The sequence below is a fragment of the Chiloscyllium plagiosum genome, unplaced genomic scaffold (genome assembly GCF_037043375.1).
Source record: "Chiloscyllium plagiosum isolate Xiang-an unplaced genomic scaffold, Cpla_swu_hap1 HiC_scaffold_9, whole genome shotgun sequence".
Lineage (NCBI taxonomy): Eukaryota > Metazoa > Chordata > Chondrichthyes > Orectolobiformes > Hemiscylliidae > Chiloscyllium > Chiloscyllium plagiosum.
This window is the reverse complement of record NW_028270147.1, coordinates 96,532,943-96,550,240: the sequence shown is the minus strand read 5'-3', so window position 1 is coordinate 96,550,240 and position 17,298 is coordinate 96,532,943. Positions and strand designations below refer to the sequence as shown.

Genomic DNA, 17,298 nt, shown 5'->3' with positions numbered 1-17,298 from the left:
CTCCTCATAGGAATCTTCCCAAATTCTTCGGCTTCAGCATTTCTATACACGTCCTGTTCTTTCAGTACTCATTTCATATTCCCCCATCATGTTACTTGCACATATAGTTTAATCCACAGCTCGCCCAGTTCACCAACTGGCACAGATTAGCTGACATTTTCCAATGATACTCAACCAAAATCATTCTTTCTAATTCCTACTGATGCCTTCAGCTTCACCCAGGATGAGCCATGTAGCACACAATTTCACTATGCTGGCTCATTCTTTGTTGTCACTCCTGAATTATAACCAGACAGCTACCAGAATTACAAATTGTCATATCCAGAATGATATTCACTTGGTTCAAAATGCCTTCTTCCCTTGAAGAAAATTTCAAGGCATTTACCAAGATTCAGACAGCATGTCACTTCCACCAGAGCTAGAAAACTGGGGGTTCAAATCTTATATGTGGAAATTGAGTACATAATCTGGGCTGAGATAGGAGTGGAGGACCAAAAGGATGCTATATAATCAGGGTGGTCTGTTTGAATGAGACTAAACCGAGAGACTGCCTTCTCAGAATGATTGTACAGATACAACAGTATATTGAAAGAGTTGGTGCAAAGAGGTTTGCTGCTCTGTTGGCCACTATTTATTCCTCAGTCAATAACAAACAAGTTAGCTGATTATTAAAACACTGTCTTGTGACCATGCTATGCAATTATATCAAAATCTTTGTTTTTAAATCTTTTCAGTCTCGCTCTCCTTTGCCAGATGACCTTCTGTATTGTCTTACCAGTGTTCTCTGTTTAACTATCTGCATTCCAGTTAATTCATGACAGCTACTCTGCAACGTTCTCTTGAACTGTTTGCTACATCCATCTCTTTTCTTTGATAAATCTAGCCTTATTTTGATCTTGTTCAGTTTTCCACCTCAGCATCCCCACTTCTGAATGGCTGTTCACCTTATTCCCTCATAAAAGGCTCTCAGGTCTACTTGATGGAATCTGTCTAATGATTCAGTAATTGATATTGGGATTCAACATCTTGCTGCTAAATGAAATAAAGTAAACCTTAAAGACAAATCTCTAACAGTATTTATGACAAGATACTCCAATTCGTCTGGAGAATAATCATATCTGCAATCTTATTGTGCCTTTTGCCACCACAGAATATCCAAAAGAACATAGAGATGTACGGCACGGAAACAAACTCTTTGGTCCAACCTGTCCATGCCAACCAGATATCCCAACACAATCTAGTCCCACCTGCCAGCACCTGGCCCATATCTCTCCAAACCCTTCCTATTCATATACCCATTCAGATGCCTTTTAAATGTTGTAATTGTACCAGCCGCCACCACTTCCCCTGGCAGCTCATTCCATACACGTACCACTGTCTGTGTGAAAATGTTGCCCCTTAGGTCTCTTTTATATCTTTCCCCTCTCACCCTAAACCTATGCCCTCTAGCTCTGGACTCCACCAGCCCAGGGAAGATACTTCAACAAATCAATTTTGAAAAGTAGCCTGCATCATGTGGGCAAAAGGAGCAACCAATTTGAACTCAATAGGTTTGACGAGAGATTAGCAAGGTAAATGGACAGTAACCCTGTTTTTGCATAATGTAAGTTAAGCAGCAAAGTTGATTGGGACACTCACTGGATGAACTCCTGTGTTCCTTTTCAAATAGAATGACTCACATCTCTTGCATCTTTTAATGTAATAAAATGTCCAAAAATAACATATGGCATTGCAGTAGATTCTTCTAAATCCCTCTGAATGGGCAGTGAAGGGATCACAGATTCATGCTGCATCGATCACCAGCACTTCTTCAGCAATGTATTCAGAGTCAGCCTTCTATGTCCTAGGGTGGGGTCTCAACCAACAACCTTCAGATTCAAATGCAATAATGCCATTGGGAATCAAGCAGAGATGTAATTCAGCCAATTGCAGCATCCCAACGACAACTGCACCTTTAAAGCTAGCCCCACCTAGTAATCAGTGTTCCTTTCTCTGACAAACCAGGGTGCTGAATTCTAGTGACAGCAGGATAAGGCTGTCTGGGTTGTGCTTTGGACAAATGTACAGGGGCTGGGAAATGATAATTTCAGTCTTCGCCACCAATTCTATTATTTAGAATTAGATAGGATGGGGATATGGATATTTGTAAAGCAATTCTCTAACATGCATAAAATCAAATGGTAACGGTAAATAATCTGACAGTAATATATATAATTAGCATAGGAATATCCTAATTACGTGCAATGATCAATAAACAACAGTGGCTTGAGAAAATGATTTCTAAAGCTCAGACAAGAGTACAAGAGTGTTAAAAGCAGAACCCTGCTGCTTGCTTTCTTTCAGCTGCAAGGCTATTAATAGGAAGTGCTGATGAACCATTCATAATCAGTGTCAGGCAGTGCAGCAAACCCCTTCCCCCAACCCCCCCAATCCACCTCAGCATCTGCACAAAAGGCAGAAGACTTCAGTTCACTGTGAATGCAGGACTTTTGCTATATTTAGCACACAGACAGTGCAACCTCTATGCTTGCCTGAGATGGGTTACTTTATGAGAACCTGTTCTACATCAAAGGAACAAACAGAAATCAGGGGCAACTCCCAGAGGTTTGCTGCGCATGCTTTTAGCCAGTATAATAATAGGAAAAATACATTAATGCTCTGAGCAGCGAAAAATTGGAACACAAGTTTAAATCCTGCTACCTTAATCCTCTCAACAGCTCAGAATTAGGACATAGCTTTAAACCCAATTTTCCATGCCATGTGCTCCAAATAGCAGCTGTACTCCAAGATATCTGGTGCTCATGAGTTATGATAATTTTGCATCTTTAAGTGGTTTTTACTCAACGAAGTACTGTGAAGTGTAGTCATTGTGTAATGTGTGAAACATGGTAGTAAACTTATGCTTAACAAACCCCTCAAATCAGCAATATGATAATAATTACATAATCTGTTTGTGATGTTGATTGAAGGATAGATGTTGGTCTGGACACCATGTACAACTTCCCTGCTCTCTTGTGTAAGTGCCTTATAGCATCTTTTATGCCTCAAGTAGCTGAATAGGGCTACAGTTTAACATCTCATATGAAAGATGGGTCATCTCAGAGTGCAGTGCTTCCTCAGTACCACATGGGAACACAAAAATAGGCCATTCAAGTTTGCTCCTCCATTCAAATCAATCACGGCTGACGATCCAGTTCAATGCCTTTATTCCACATGCTAACTTTAGGTCATTGGTATTTAGGAATCCGTCAACCTTGTTTGGAACATACACAATTGCTGAGCTGCCACAGCACTCTGGCGTACAGTATTCCAAAGATTCACAAATCCCATTTACAAAAAACACATCTTCAGGTGAATTCTCACCAAAGTTCTATATAATTCACACAACTTTTACTAAGCCTGTACTCAAACTAGACTGCTCTATTCCTGAAGTGCTTTTGCCCGAAACATTGATTTTCCTGCTCCTCGGATGCTGCCTGACCTGCTGTGCTTTTCCAGCACCACTCTAATCTAGACTCAAACGAGATTGGCCCAGAGTGGGAGTGACATCATCATTTTTGGTGCTATTCATTCCTACCAGGAACAGGCTGCCGACACAGAGTTATCCTATCCACTAACCATTTTCAAGTCACCCATTAATTACAGCCCCGCAACAGTATGGTCAAAGGTAGGCAAATCCACACAAGGTAAGTGGAAGTTGTAGCATTATCTGATGGCTTAAAGCCTCACCTGAATACAATTCTCCCTCCTCTCCCAAAACAAAAGCAATATCTTTCGAGTTTTGAGAAGATTTGTAGCTCAGATTGAGGCTCTGGATGTAAAGTTTGCTCGCTGAGCTGGTAGGCTCATTTTTAAGACGTTTCATCACCATTCTAGGTAACATCAGTGAGCCTCTGGTGAAGCACTGGTGTTAGTGACCCGCTTTCTATTTATGTGTTCAGGTTTCCTTGGGTTGGTGATGTAATTTCTTGTTCTTTTTCTCAGAGGGTAGTAAATGGGGTCCAAGTCAATGTGTTTGTTGATAGTGTTCTGGTTGGAATGCCATGCTTCTAGGAATTCTTGTGCATGTCTCTGTTTGGCTTGTCCGAGGATGGATGTATTGTTCCAGTCAAAGTGGTGTTCTTCCTCATCTGTAGGTAAGGATACTAGTGAGGGGGTCTTTTTTTTTGTGGTTAGTAGAAGTTCACAGTGGCTAGTTTTCTGCCTGTCTGTCTACTTTACTGTTTGTTACAGTTCTTGCAAGGTATTTTGTAGATGACATTAGTTTTGCTCGTTGTTTGTATCGGGTCTTTCAAGTTCATTAGCTGCTGTTTTAGTGTGTTGGTGGGTTTGTGGGCTATGATGCCAAGAGGTCTGAACAGTCTGACAGACAGTCGTTTCCGAAATGTCTTTGATGTAGGGAAGAATGGCTAGGGTTTCTGGGTACATTTTGTCTACTTGTTTGGGTTTGTCCAAATACTTCATTGGACAAACAGGCAAAAAACTAGCCACTAGAATACATGAACATCAACTGCCGACAAAAAGACATGATCCGTTCTCACTTGTATCATTACATACGGATGAGGAAGAACACCACTTCGACTGGAACAACACATCCATCCTAGGACAAGCCAAACAGAAATATGCACGAGAATTCCTACAGACATGGCATTCCAACTGGAACTCCATCAACAAATACATATACTTGGACCCCATTTACCACCCTCTGAGAAAAAGAACAGGAAATGACCACCACAGGATATGACATCACCAACCCAAGGAAACCTAAACACAAATAGGGCGGCACGGTGGCTCAGTGGTTACCACAGCTGCCTCACAGCACCAGGGTCCCAAGTTTGATTCCAGCCTTGGGTGACTGACTGCGTGGAGTTTGCACATTCTCCCTGTGTCTGCGTGGGTTTCCTCCAGGTGCTCCAGTTTCCTACCACATCCAAAGATGTGCAGGTCAGGTGAATTGGCCATGCTAAATTGCCCATAGTGTTAGGTGCATTAGCCAGAGGGAATGGATCTGGGTGGGTTACTCTTCGGGGGGGTCAGTGTGCACTTGCTGGGCCGAAAGGCTGTTTCCACACTGCACGGAATCTTACCTCAGAAAGCAGGTCACTAACACCAGTACCTCACTAGAGGCTCACTGATGATGTTACCTAGTATGTTGACAAAACGTCTGAAAACAAACCTTCCAGCTCTGCGAGCAAACTTATGTGCAGAGCAGTATCTTTCATTAACAAGCAGCTTAGAAAGTACAGATTTTATTAAAGAATTTTTTTTTTTTTTAAAAAGAATGTCTATTCTTGATGAAAGGAATTTCCCCAATTGTAGAAACCAATGTGAGCACCATGCAGCAAGGTCAGCACAGCCATATTTTAAGTGATGCTGTTTGCTTTATTTGAATAGCACACTTCTCTTGAACCCAAGAACAATAGGATCTTCATTGCCATGAGGGCTGGGGTGGGAAAAGTATTGATTTAGGCACAGATTTTCAATCAGTATCCTTTTGAAAGAGAACAGACTCAAATACATTTCTCATTACACTCTTACAATCAGCATGAAGCAACATTAATATTAGTTTAAGCTGGATTTGGAACTTCATCCGAAATAGATCCAACGCTCCCATACAATCAAAACCAGAGAATAAACTTTTCAAAAGAAAATCCAGACAATATCATCCCATTCCTTTAGGAAATGCTTTCAATGCTTTCATACCAATGATCGCACAAATGGTAAATAACAGTTTAAAAAGTAATAACAATTTAATCAATAGATTAAATTTAGAAAAAAATATTATAATGCAGGACAGATAACCCTGGACTAGTTCGATGACTTAAACAAATTGCTCAGCAGGATTCCCAGTACAAAAATATTCAAATTCTGTCACAACTACTGTGTGTTAAGTGTGCTTTGACAGGACTGCCTACCTCAATTAGTCACTTGAGATTGAAAACTCAAAATTTTACTGACATTGATAGTTGCGTCACTGGATATCAGTAAATCGCACAGGGTGTTCACCTGAAATTCTAGCTTGTCATTCTGAACATGACTCAGCACTAGGAAACTTTACAATGGTGGAAGCAATTTAAGATTACAAACAATATCAGAGTAATACAAATAAATGGCGTATTGGTTTAAATGTGGGGTTTTGAGAGTCTCTTGCTACTAATATCTCATGCATCGCAAGAGACAAGGCTGCGCTGATAGCTCACATTTGGATTTCAGATCAATTAAAACTTTTACTGAAAGGATAAAGATATCAAAAGGATCACACAACAAATTGCTGTACCATCTGCACATTTAAGACCTTAATAAAGAGCTGTATACCACATGGTGTTGAATGCAGACTACCTTCTGCTTGCCCAAAGAAACTGAATTATTATAACCTGTCATTTGACATTTAATCAAGTGAAATATGAAATTCAACCAAGCACCTTAGTGTGTTTTGTGGAAGACCTCTACTTCATATATAGAATACATAAAAGACAGCAGGATTCACAATCTCATCTGAAGTCATTACTATATAATCAAATCCAGCTTAAACTAATATTTTGTGTTAAATGAAACTTAATGTCCAAATAACATACAACTGCAGAAAACCAATTTAAGCAACCCCTAGTAACAAATGTTTAATTTTGTTTGTTGATTGCCTTCATCCAAATGTCTAAAAAATGCAATAACGGCTATGGATAGGTCAAAGCTAGTCAGTATGGTGCTCATATTTCCTGTGTTGTTGATAATCAAAGGTGGTAGATGATCAATATCCTCCAATGTGTTACTCATCAAGACTTTGATCACTGAATTTGAGATAGATACAATGAGGCTCAAGCCTTCACTCATCGTTTACTTATGTGCAATCTGAGTCACCTCGTCATGGTGAGATCAATTTCCATGGAGTAGATGCATAATTATGTTAACACAAGATTCACTTAAAAGAATTCTCTATAAAACAGTTGTGAATTATTTAGGTTTCTAAGAAGATTCCAAATATCTGTGCAGGTTAAGGCTCTGCTACATGCTTCATTTTGTTTCTGTACAAGATTAAGGATCAGCAGAATACTTTGTGCTTTACCCATGCACACTGTCTGCAAAGAGAACCAAGTTAGCTAGCCTTAAATAGAAAATCTGGTTCACTCACTCGGTTTAGCGTCAGGGCTTGGTGATTGAGCAACTTTTTGCACTTTCCGCACTGGTTTAGTGATTTTCTTCTCTTTAACTTTTTCACATGTGGCTTCCTTCATTTTGCTACTCTCTGTCAAAAAAAAATAAAAGTCAACGACTGCAGGTAAGAGTGACAGATCAGTTTAGCATTTGACTAACTTATTTCAATTAAGGTGCATAATTAGCATACATGTAAATTATACATTTCATTTTAATTAGAACCAGTAATGGTTTCAAATATTTCACAATCTGGATCAATCTGGAGATGTTGGGGCTTTCTCCTTCGAGCACAGAAGATCAAGAGGAATTTAATGGAGCTCTTTAAAGTCAGAAATGGTTTCGATAAAGATAATCTGTTTCCAATGGCGGAGGTGTTGATAAACAAAGGGCATAAATGAGTTGATTAGCAATTGAAGCAGTAGCAACATGAGGAAAAAAAATTTTACTCCACAAATGAGGATCTGGAATTCACTGTTTGATCGGGAGCTCAATCCAGCTCAATTTAACAGTTGTTTTCAAAGATAAATGCACGAGAAAATAAGTTGAAAGGTTATGGGGATCAACTAAGGGAAAGACTAAATGAACTGCTCTTTAAGAAAGCCAGCACTTGATAGGGCGAATAGCCATCTTCTCTGGTGTACTATTCTGTCAAGTAGCTAACAATATGCTTAGAATAGGTCAGTGAAATAAGAGTTAACTGTAACTATACAGAGTAACAATAGTCACTGAACTTGCACAACTCTTTCAAGGCCACCAATTCCAAATGTGCATGAATAACAAATCTCCGCAGATTCTTTGAAAAAGAAAAATCGGTTGAATTCATACAATTGCATCCAAAAGCCAATGTTCCCACAAAGCTATTAGTATAAAGCACCAACAAAAACAAATTATTAGAAAAGCCCAGCAGGTCTGGAGGCATCTGTGGAGAGAAATCAGAAGTAACATTTCGGATCCAGTAACCTTCCTCAGAATGGGAATAACATGAAGGATAGAGCAGTGGATGCTGTTTACATGGATTTTAGCAAGGCTTTCGACAAGGTTCCTCATGTAGGCTCACCCAGAAGGTTAAGGTGCATGGGATCCATGGTGACTTGGTTGCATGGATTCAGAATTGGCTTGCACTTGGAAATTCGAGGTTGGTGGTAGAAGGGTGGTGTTCCACAGGGAACAGTACTGGGACCTGTGCTGGTGATATATATAAATGACTTGGATGAAAATGTAGATGGGTGGGTGAGTAAGTTTGCAGATGATACAAAGATTGATGGAGTTGTCATAGGATATAGATCAGTTGCAGATATGGGTGGAGAAAAATGGCAGGTAGAGCTTAATCTGGGTAAGTGTAAGGTGCTGCACTTTGGGAGTCTAAATGTTAAGGAAAAGTATATAGTTAACAGCAGGACCCTGAACAGCATTGATGTACAGAGGGATCTTGGGGTTCAAGTCCATAGCTCCCTAAAGGTGACCACGCAAGTAGATATGGTGCTAAAGGCAGCAAATGGCATGCTCGCCTTTATTGGTCAGGGAATCGAGTACAAGAGTCAGGATGTCATGTTGCAGCTTTGTAAGACTTTGGTTAGGCCACACAAAGTATTACGTTCAATTCCGATCACTACATTACAAGAAGGATGTGGAGGCTTTGAAGAGGGTGCACCAAGAGTTTAGAGGATGCTGCCTGGATTAGAGGGTATGAGCTATAAGGATGGACTAGAAAAACTTGGGTTGTTTTTATCTGGAGAGGCAGAAGCTAAAGGGAGATCTGATTGAAGTCTATAAAATTATGAGATGCTGAGATAGAGTTGATGGTCAAAATCATCTCCCCCCGCCAGAGTTGAAATGTCTAATACTAGGGGGCATGCATTTAAAGGTTGGGGGGGGGGGTTCAAAGGAGATGCAAGGGGCAATTTGTTTTTACACAAAGTGGTAGGAGTCTGGAACGTACTGGCATGTGGCTGATATGACAGCCCTGTTTTATAGACTTTTAGGTCAGCACATGAACATTCAAGAAAATGGAGGATTATGGACTCAGGGATTAGTCTAATTTAGCATCACGTTCGACACAACGTCATGGGCCAAAGGGCTTGTTCCTGTGCTGTGCTGTTTTATGCTGTCAGGTCTGAGTTTTTCCAGCAATTTTTTAGATTACATTACAGTGTGGAAACAGGCCCTTCGGGCCAACAAGTCCACACCGACCCGCCGAAGCGCAACCCACCCATACCCCTACATCTACCCCTTACCTAACACTACGGGCAATTTAGTATGGCCAATTCACCTGACCTGCACATCTTTGGACTGTGGGAGGAAACCGGAGCACCCGGAGGAAACCCACGCAGACACGGGGAGAACGTGCAAACTCCACACAGTCAGTCGCCTGAAGCGGGAATTGAACCCGGGTCTCTGGCGCTGTGAGGCAGCAGTGCTAACCACTGTGCCACCGTGCCGCCCTATAATGCTAGATTACTTACAGTGTGGAAACAGGCCCTTCGGCCCAACAAGTCCACACCGACCCACCCAACTATATTTACCCCTTCACCTAACACTATGGGCAGTTTAGCATGGCCAATTCACCTAACCTGCACATTTTTGGACTGTGGGAGGAAACCAGAGCACACCCACACAGAGAATGTGCACGCTCCACATAGTCACGTCAACTGAGGTGGAAATTGAACCCGGGTCTCCGTCGCTGTGAGGCAGCAGTGCTAAGCACTGTGCCACCGTTTCTGATTTCCAGCATCCACAGTTATTTCAGGTCTTTTTTTTTATTTAAAGCTCTTCCAGCTCCTCTGAAGATACGAAAACTCAGAGGCAATTTGCTGAGCAACTGAGTAAAATTGTCACTGCTGAAAATCTAAAATAGATCTAAGCAGCTGCAGGTTCATCATACATCCAGCCATGGCAGTTTGACTTCTAAGCCTGTGCAGGTCAGAAAAGCATGTGGAACATGTGCAGCTGTTTTCAATTCTTCAGTCTTTTCATTGCCAAAATCTACCAGAGTGTGAAGGGGATGATCAAGTATCATGAACTATTATACAACAAAATAAAAGCCGACAGGCTGGTACTTCGCTGGTGGTTAGGTGAGGACAAATTCCACATTCGCTCATTCTTGTTCTACCCCTTCACCCTCGACAAAGACATCAAGTCAACTGGAGTACCGGTCTACAGACTGAACAAGTGTAGGAAACTTCATCACCATCTCCTCACTTTGAAGTCCATAAATAGAAACCACCCATGAGATAAGAAGCAGCGAGAATATTGGCTGAGTGTCTGCTCACTAATCAAGGGATGGCAGAAGACTTTGGCAGCCATGTCAAACACACACAAGCCAAGGACTTACCGAAGATCTGGTTCAGCTATGCAAGCATGCTCAACTTTCAGAAAGTCTCACTGGTGGTTTCTGATATATAATGGAAAGGCCTTTAAAACCTCAGAAACCAGTTAATTTCACCAAAATATTACTTTCCTTGTCCCACTTTTATTCGCAAAGCTATGTTCTAATTCCCCGAGCAATCTGAGCATTCCTATGTTTAGCAGATGTTCTGAGGAAGTCTTTAAGTACCCCACCTCAAGACTCTGTTCAAAACTGCATTAGCAAGTGTACCAGAGTAAAATCATTAACTGAAACACTTAAACAGGAGTCAATAAGTCTCCTGTTTGCATATTATAATTAGTCTTGCATTCAATTTCCACATATGATTTCAACATCATTTTTTCTGCAAAGCTATGGAGACTCAGCCCCTGCTGGCTGCTTCTAGTGGCATGAAATTATCGGCAATATCCCTCTGATGCAGCTCCATTGCAAACAAATAGCCTGGGTGCAACATCAAAACAACCTCGCAAGAAGAAACGGTCATCTATTCTGAACAGCATTCTCCTAACAAAACAATTCTACCTAACTAATCTATGCAGCTATGGAATCCAATGAAAAATGTTGGCATTTTACACTACACAAGCATACAGCTGAATTTCAGTTTAACAGGGGTGGAAAATTAGTTGACTTGTAGGATTCATTTGCAACCATTAACAATGAACCCTTACTGCAAACCAGAAACCCCTCAGAAAATTGGAAAGCAGTGATGGCAAAATGAACTGTACGAATTCTGCTACTCTTAAATAAAGCATGCAGAACAGCAAATACGTTATGCCTACTTCTAGCACCCTTGTCTAGTCAAGTTCAACCCAACATCTGACAAGAAATATGCTAGACTATAAATTTAGAAACCATGCTAACTTTTAAGGGACCTGGCTTTAAATCCTGACGATGGTAGATGGTGGAATTTAAATTCAATTCAAAACAAAAATCAGAAATGAGGAATCAATAATGATAACTAAACTACTTAATGAGGTTGAAATGGCTGAGCAAGTCACTCAGTCATGACATTCATCAAAATGTTGCAAAAAAGGAATAAAAATGGATGGACCACTCAGCATTGACCTCAGCACCGGAAATGACAACAGCAAAAAACAGATCCTGTCACTCTGCAAAGTCCTCCTTGCTAACATCTGGGTCTACTCCAAAATTGACAGCGGCCTCAAAACTAGTCAAGCAGCAGCCTGACGAGTCATATTTGTGAAGCAAACCTTACAGATTATAGCCCAGAGACCACTGTCACCATCCCACAGTATGTCCTTTGCCATGAGCAGGACATATCCAGATGCAATGGCACACTAGTACATATTCAGGAGGAAGTGGTTCTGGGAGTCCTCAACATTGACTCCAGAGCCCATGAAGTCTCAAGGCATTAGGTCAAACAGGGGTGAGGAAACCTCCAGCTATACTTTCTCAGCTGATGAAACAGAACTCATCTATATGTTGATTCAACAGTTGAAAGCAGCATTGGGCGTGGCAAGTGCACAGAATAACCTCTGGATGGGAGATTTCAAATCCAACCAAGAGCAGTTCAGCAGCAACACTACTGGTTAAGTCTTAAAGGACATTGCTGCCCCTGGGTCTTCAGCAGGTGGAAACTACCAAGAGGGGAAAAAAAATACTATCGTCACCAATCTGCTGGCTGCAAATACATCAGGCACTGAATCAGAGTTATACATCATAGAAACAGGCCCTTCAGTTCAACACATCCACGCTGACCAGATATCCTAAACTGATCTAGCCTTTTTTGCCAGCATTTGGCCCATATCCCTCTAAACCTTTGCTATTCATATACCCCATCCAGTTGTCTTTTAAAATGTTGTAATTATACCAACCTCCACCACCACCTCTGGCAGCTGGTTCCACACATGCACCATCCTCTGCGTGAAGTAGTTACCCTTCAGGTCACTTTTAAATCTTGCTGTCCCACCTTAAACCTATGCCCTCTAGTTTTGGGCTCCCCTCACCTGGGAAAAAGACCTTGGCTACTCACTCTATCTATGCCTCTCATGATTTATAAACTTTTATAAGGTCACCCCTCAAACTCCGACACTCCAGGGAAAAAGTCCTCAGCCTATTCAGCCTCTCCCTATAGCTCAAAGCCGCCAGACCCAAACATCGTTTAAATCTTTTCTGAACCCTTTCCAAGTTTAACGACATTTTCTTATAGCCAGGAGAACTGATTAAACATAGTATGCTAAAAGTGACCTCACAAAGGTCCACGACAGAAATCAGCAAGAGTGTCCACCACATAGTCCTTATAGAGGCAAAGACCTGCCTTCCTTTCGATAGGCAGCAATGAAGCACAGTGGATCAACAGCAGAATCATATCCCAACACAACCTGCAACCTCAACATCCAGCATAATCCCAATTTTACCATTATCATCAAGTCAAGGGACCAACTCTGGTTCCATGCAGATGCAGGAAGGCATGTCAGCAGCAGCACCAGGTGTAGCTAAAACGAAAGAGAAGTGTCAACCTGGTGCAGCTACAAAACAGAACTGCTTAAACAGCAAGTAATAGACTGAGCAAAGCGATTCCACAACCAACGGAGCACGTCCGGGCTCTGCAGTTGTACCTCATCTGATTGCGAATGGTGCTGGACAATTAAACAACTCACTGGATGAGGTGGTTCCATAAATATCCCCAGAATATTCATGTAAAAGTTACAACCATTTTCAGCCAGAAGTCCAGAATGGATGAACCAGCTCCACCTCCACCTCCTCCAGAGATCCCAGCATCCTAGATGCCAGTCTTCATTCAGCCAATTTGATTCACTCTGCATGATCTCAAAAGAGCAGGCTGTAAGTAATTAATACTGCAAACGTTATGAACTCTGACAACACACCACCCTCTAAAATGCCCCATGCCCTTAATCAAGCTCTTCCAGTACAGTTACAACACTGGCATCTACTCAATGTGAAAAATTGTTCAGGTATGTCCTATACACAAAAATCAGGACAAATCTAAACTGACCAATTACTAACCTATCACTTGACCATCAATAAAGTGACAGAAGGTGTTCAGCAGTGTTATCAAGCAGCACTTGCTCAATGACAGGTAGTTTGGGTTCTGCCAGGGCCACTCCTGAACTCATTAGAGTCTTGTTTCAAACAGAGGTAAGATTAATGTAACTACCCTGGAAATCAAAGCTTTGACCAACTGTGGCTTCAAGAAGCCCTAGCAAAACTGGTGCCAATAGGAATCAGGAAAACTTTTCACTGGTTGGAATCATACCAGGCACATAAGATGGTTGTGGTTGTTGGAGGTTAGTCATTTCTGCAGGAGTTTTTCTGAGTAATGGGCTGACTCCAACCATCTCAACTACTTCATCAACAACATTCCCTCCATCATAAGGTCAGAAATAGGGATGTTCGCTGATGATTGTGCAATGTTTGTTCACTAATGAAGGCACAATGTTCAGTACTGTTCATAACAACTCAGATACTTAACGAGTTCATATCCAAAAGCAACAAGACCTGGACAGTATACACGCTGGGCTAAAAAGTGACAAGTAACATCCACACTAAACAAATTCAGGGAATGCTGTCCTCAATGAGAGACAATTTCGCTATCACCCTTGACATTTAGTGGTGGCACCATCACTCAATCTCCAACTATCAACATCCTGAGAATTAGCATTGACCGGAAACGCAACACACTGACTACAAGAGCAGGTCAGAGGCTACAAATTCTGCAGCTAGTGTCTTGACTCCCCAACATCTGTCTACCATTTAGAAAGCACAGATCAGAAGTGTGATGGAATACTTGCCTGGATGAGTGAAGCTCACCACCATCTACGTGGAAGAAGCCTGCTTGATTGGTAGCTCATCCAAAAATATCCACTCCCTCTACCACCGATGATCAGTACCAGCTGTAGCTATTTACAAGGTGCACTGCAGAAATTCAACAAAGCTCCTTTGGCAGCAACCTGCAAAACCATAACCACTTCAATCTCGAAGGACAAGGGCAGCAAATACATGGGACAACCACCACCATTTGCAAATCTCCCTCCAAATGACACACCTCTCCAATTTGGAAATATATTGCCATTCCTTCAGTGCTGTTGGGTCAAAATTCTGGAAGTCCCCCACCAACATCATTGTGGGTCAACCGTACAGCAGTTGACCATAACCTAAAAGGCAACAAATGCTTGCCTAGCCAGCAATGCCCACACCCTGAGTTTGAATTTTTTCTTAAACAAAAACTGTGTCTGCGTCTGATCAAAATTTTATCTTAAATGAGAATAGATTTGCAGATTTTTGATTCGATGAAACTACGCACAAATCAGATGTACTGACTCACTATTCAGTGAAGATGCAGTGTTTGCCTGCCAGTTCAAACCTGCACTTGGTTGCGTTAATGCCACAGTATAATTTGAAACAGTATTCCATATTTATTGCTGCTAGATCACTGGCAAACTTCAAATTAGAAAATTCAAAACAATTTTTTTTTAGTTAAATCAAGTTATTCACACACATTCAAAAAAAATGGAAACAGGAAGGTGGGGGAATCAAACAAATAAAACCCAGAGAGAAAAAAAACAAGCTGGAAATACTCAGCATGTCAAGCAGTACCTATGAAAGAAACAGCTAGCTAACATTTCAGGTTGAGGTGAATTTCATCAGGTCCTTTCACCTAATATATGGTCATCACGCCCAGAAATGTCAGTATTTAAGCTACCAGAGACCATACTCCACACACCTAGTTCCAAAAACAGGATAAGGGAACAATTTTGGTTTCTCTAATTATGATGAATTAGCCCCACTCTCCTGTTCTTTGGCTGAAGGACATTTTTTGAAATATAACAGGAAGGAACTCTTTGGGGCCAGAAACCATAATTCTATTACTTTTCAAATAGCGATGGACCGAATCTAGAAGTCCGAAATTGGAGGAAGCCCAATTTTGATGGCATTGGGCAAAAACTTTCAAAAGTTGATTGCGTGCAGATGTTTGCAGGTAAAGGCTCGGCTGGAAAATAGGAAGCCATCAAAAATGAGGCAACGTGAGTCCAGAGACAGTATGGTTCCTGTTAGGGTGAAAGGCGAGGCTAGTAGGTGCTGGATGACTATTGAAATTGAGGTTTTGGTCAAGAAAAAGGAAGCATATGTCAGGTATAGACAGGATAGATTAAGTGAATCCTTCAAAGAGTATAAGACAGTAAGAATATACTTAAGAGGGAAATGAGATAACTTTGGCAAATACAGTTCAGGAGAATCCAAAGAGATATTATAAATGCATTAGGGACAAAAGAGTAACTAGGGAGAGAATAGGACCCCTCAAAGATCAGCAAGGCAGCCTATGTGTGGAGATGGGGGAGATGTTAAACAAGTATTTTACATCAGTGTTTACTGTGGAGAAGGACATGGAAGATTTAGAATGTGGGGAAATAGATGGTGACATCTTGAAAAAATGCCCATAATAGAGGAGCTGGTGCTGTTTGTCTTAAAACACAAAAATGAATAAATTCCCAGAACCTGATCAAGTGTACCCTAGAACTCGGTGGGAAGTCAGGGAAATGATTGCTGAGCCTCTTGCTGAGATATTTGTTTCATCAATAGTTACAGGTGAGGTACCAGAAGACTAGAGGTTGGCTGACGCAGTGTCATTATTTAAGAAAGGTAATGAAAAGCCAGGGAACTATAGATCAGTGAGCCTGACATCAGTGGTGGGCAGTTGTAAGAAGGAATCCTTAGGGATAGGATTTATACACATTTGGAAAGGCAAGGACTGATTAAGGATAGTCAACATGCCTTTGTGTGGGAAATCATTTCTCATTAACTTGATTGAGTTTTTTGAAGAAGCAACGACAAGTATTGATGAGGGCAGAGCGGTGGACATGATCTATATGGACTTCAGTAAGGCTTTTGATGAGGTTCCTCATGGTAAATTGGTTAGCCAGGTTATATCACATGGAATACAGGGAGAACCAGTCATCTGGATATAGAACTGGCTCAAAGGTAGAAGACAGAGGGTGGTGGAGGGTTGCTTTTCAGACTGGAGGCCTGTGACCAGTGGTGTGCCACAAGGATCAATGTTGAGTTCCACTGCTTTTCAACATTTCTATAAATGATTTGGATGTGAATACAGGAGGTATAGTTAGAAAGTCTGCAGATGACACCAAAACTGGAGGTGCAGTGGACAGCAAAGAAGGTTACTTCAGAGTATCAAGGGATCTTGATCAGATAGGGCAATGGGCCAAGGAATGGCAGATGGATTTTAATTAAGATAAATGTGAGGGGCTGCATTTTGCAAAGGCAAATAAGGGTAGGACTTAATACTAAGGTCCTGGGGAGTGTTGCCAAACAAAGACCAAGGAGTGCAGGTTCATCATTCCTTGAAAGTGGAGTCACAAGTAGATAGGATAGTGAAGATGGCGTTTGGTACGCTTCCCTTTATTGGTCAGTGCATGTAGTATAGGAGTTGGGAGGTCATATTGCAGCTGTACAGGACATTTTTGGAATACTGTGTGCAATTCTGATGTCCCTCCTGCAGGAAGGATGTTGTGAAACTTGAAAGGGCAGCACTTTGCATTTATCTAAATTAAACTCTATCTGCCACTTCTCAGCCCATTGGCCCATCTGATCGGGATCCCGTTGTAATCGGATGTAGCCTTCTTCGCTGTCCACTACACCTCCAATTTTGGTGTCATCTGCAAATTTACTAACTATACCCCTTATGTTAACATCCAAATCATTTATATAAATGACTAAAGTAGTGGACCCAGCACCGATCCTTGTGGCACTCCACTGGTCACAGGCCTCCAGTCTGAAAAACAGCCCTC

General features: G+C 41.4%; 1 protein-coding gene across 7 annotated transcripts in view; it reads right to left on the bottom strand.

Moving 5' to 3' along the window:
* The window catches only part of cep350 (centrosomal protein 350), a 142,259-nt gene that overhangs the window by 100,296 nt on the left and 24,665 nt on the right, over positions 1-17,298 (bottom strand). For all 7 annotated transcript variants that reach the window (XM_043699939.2, XM_087990930.1, XM_043699938.2 and 4 more), the window contains one exon: positions 7,127-7,240. In XM_043699939.2, coding sequence (XP_043555874.2) covers positions 7,127-7,240 — 114 coding nt within the window. The remainder of the gene's footprint in view (positions 1-7,126; positions 7,241-17,298) is intronic.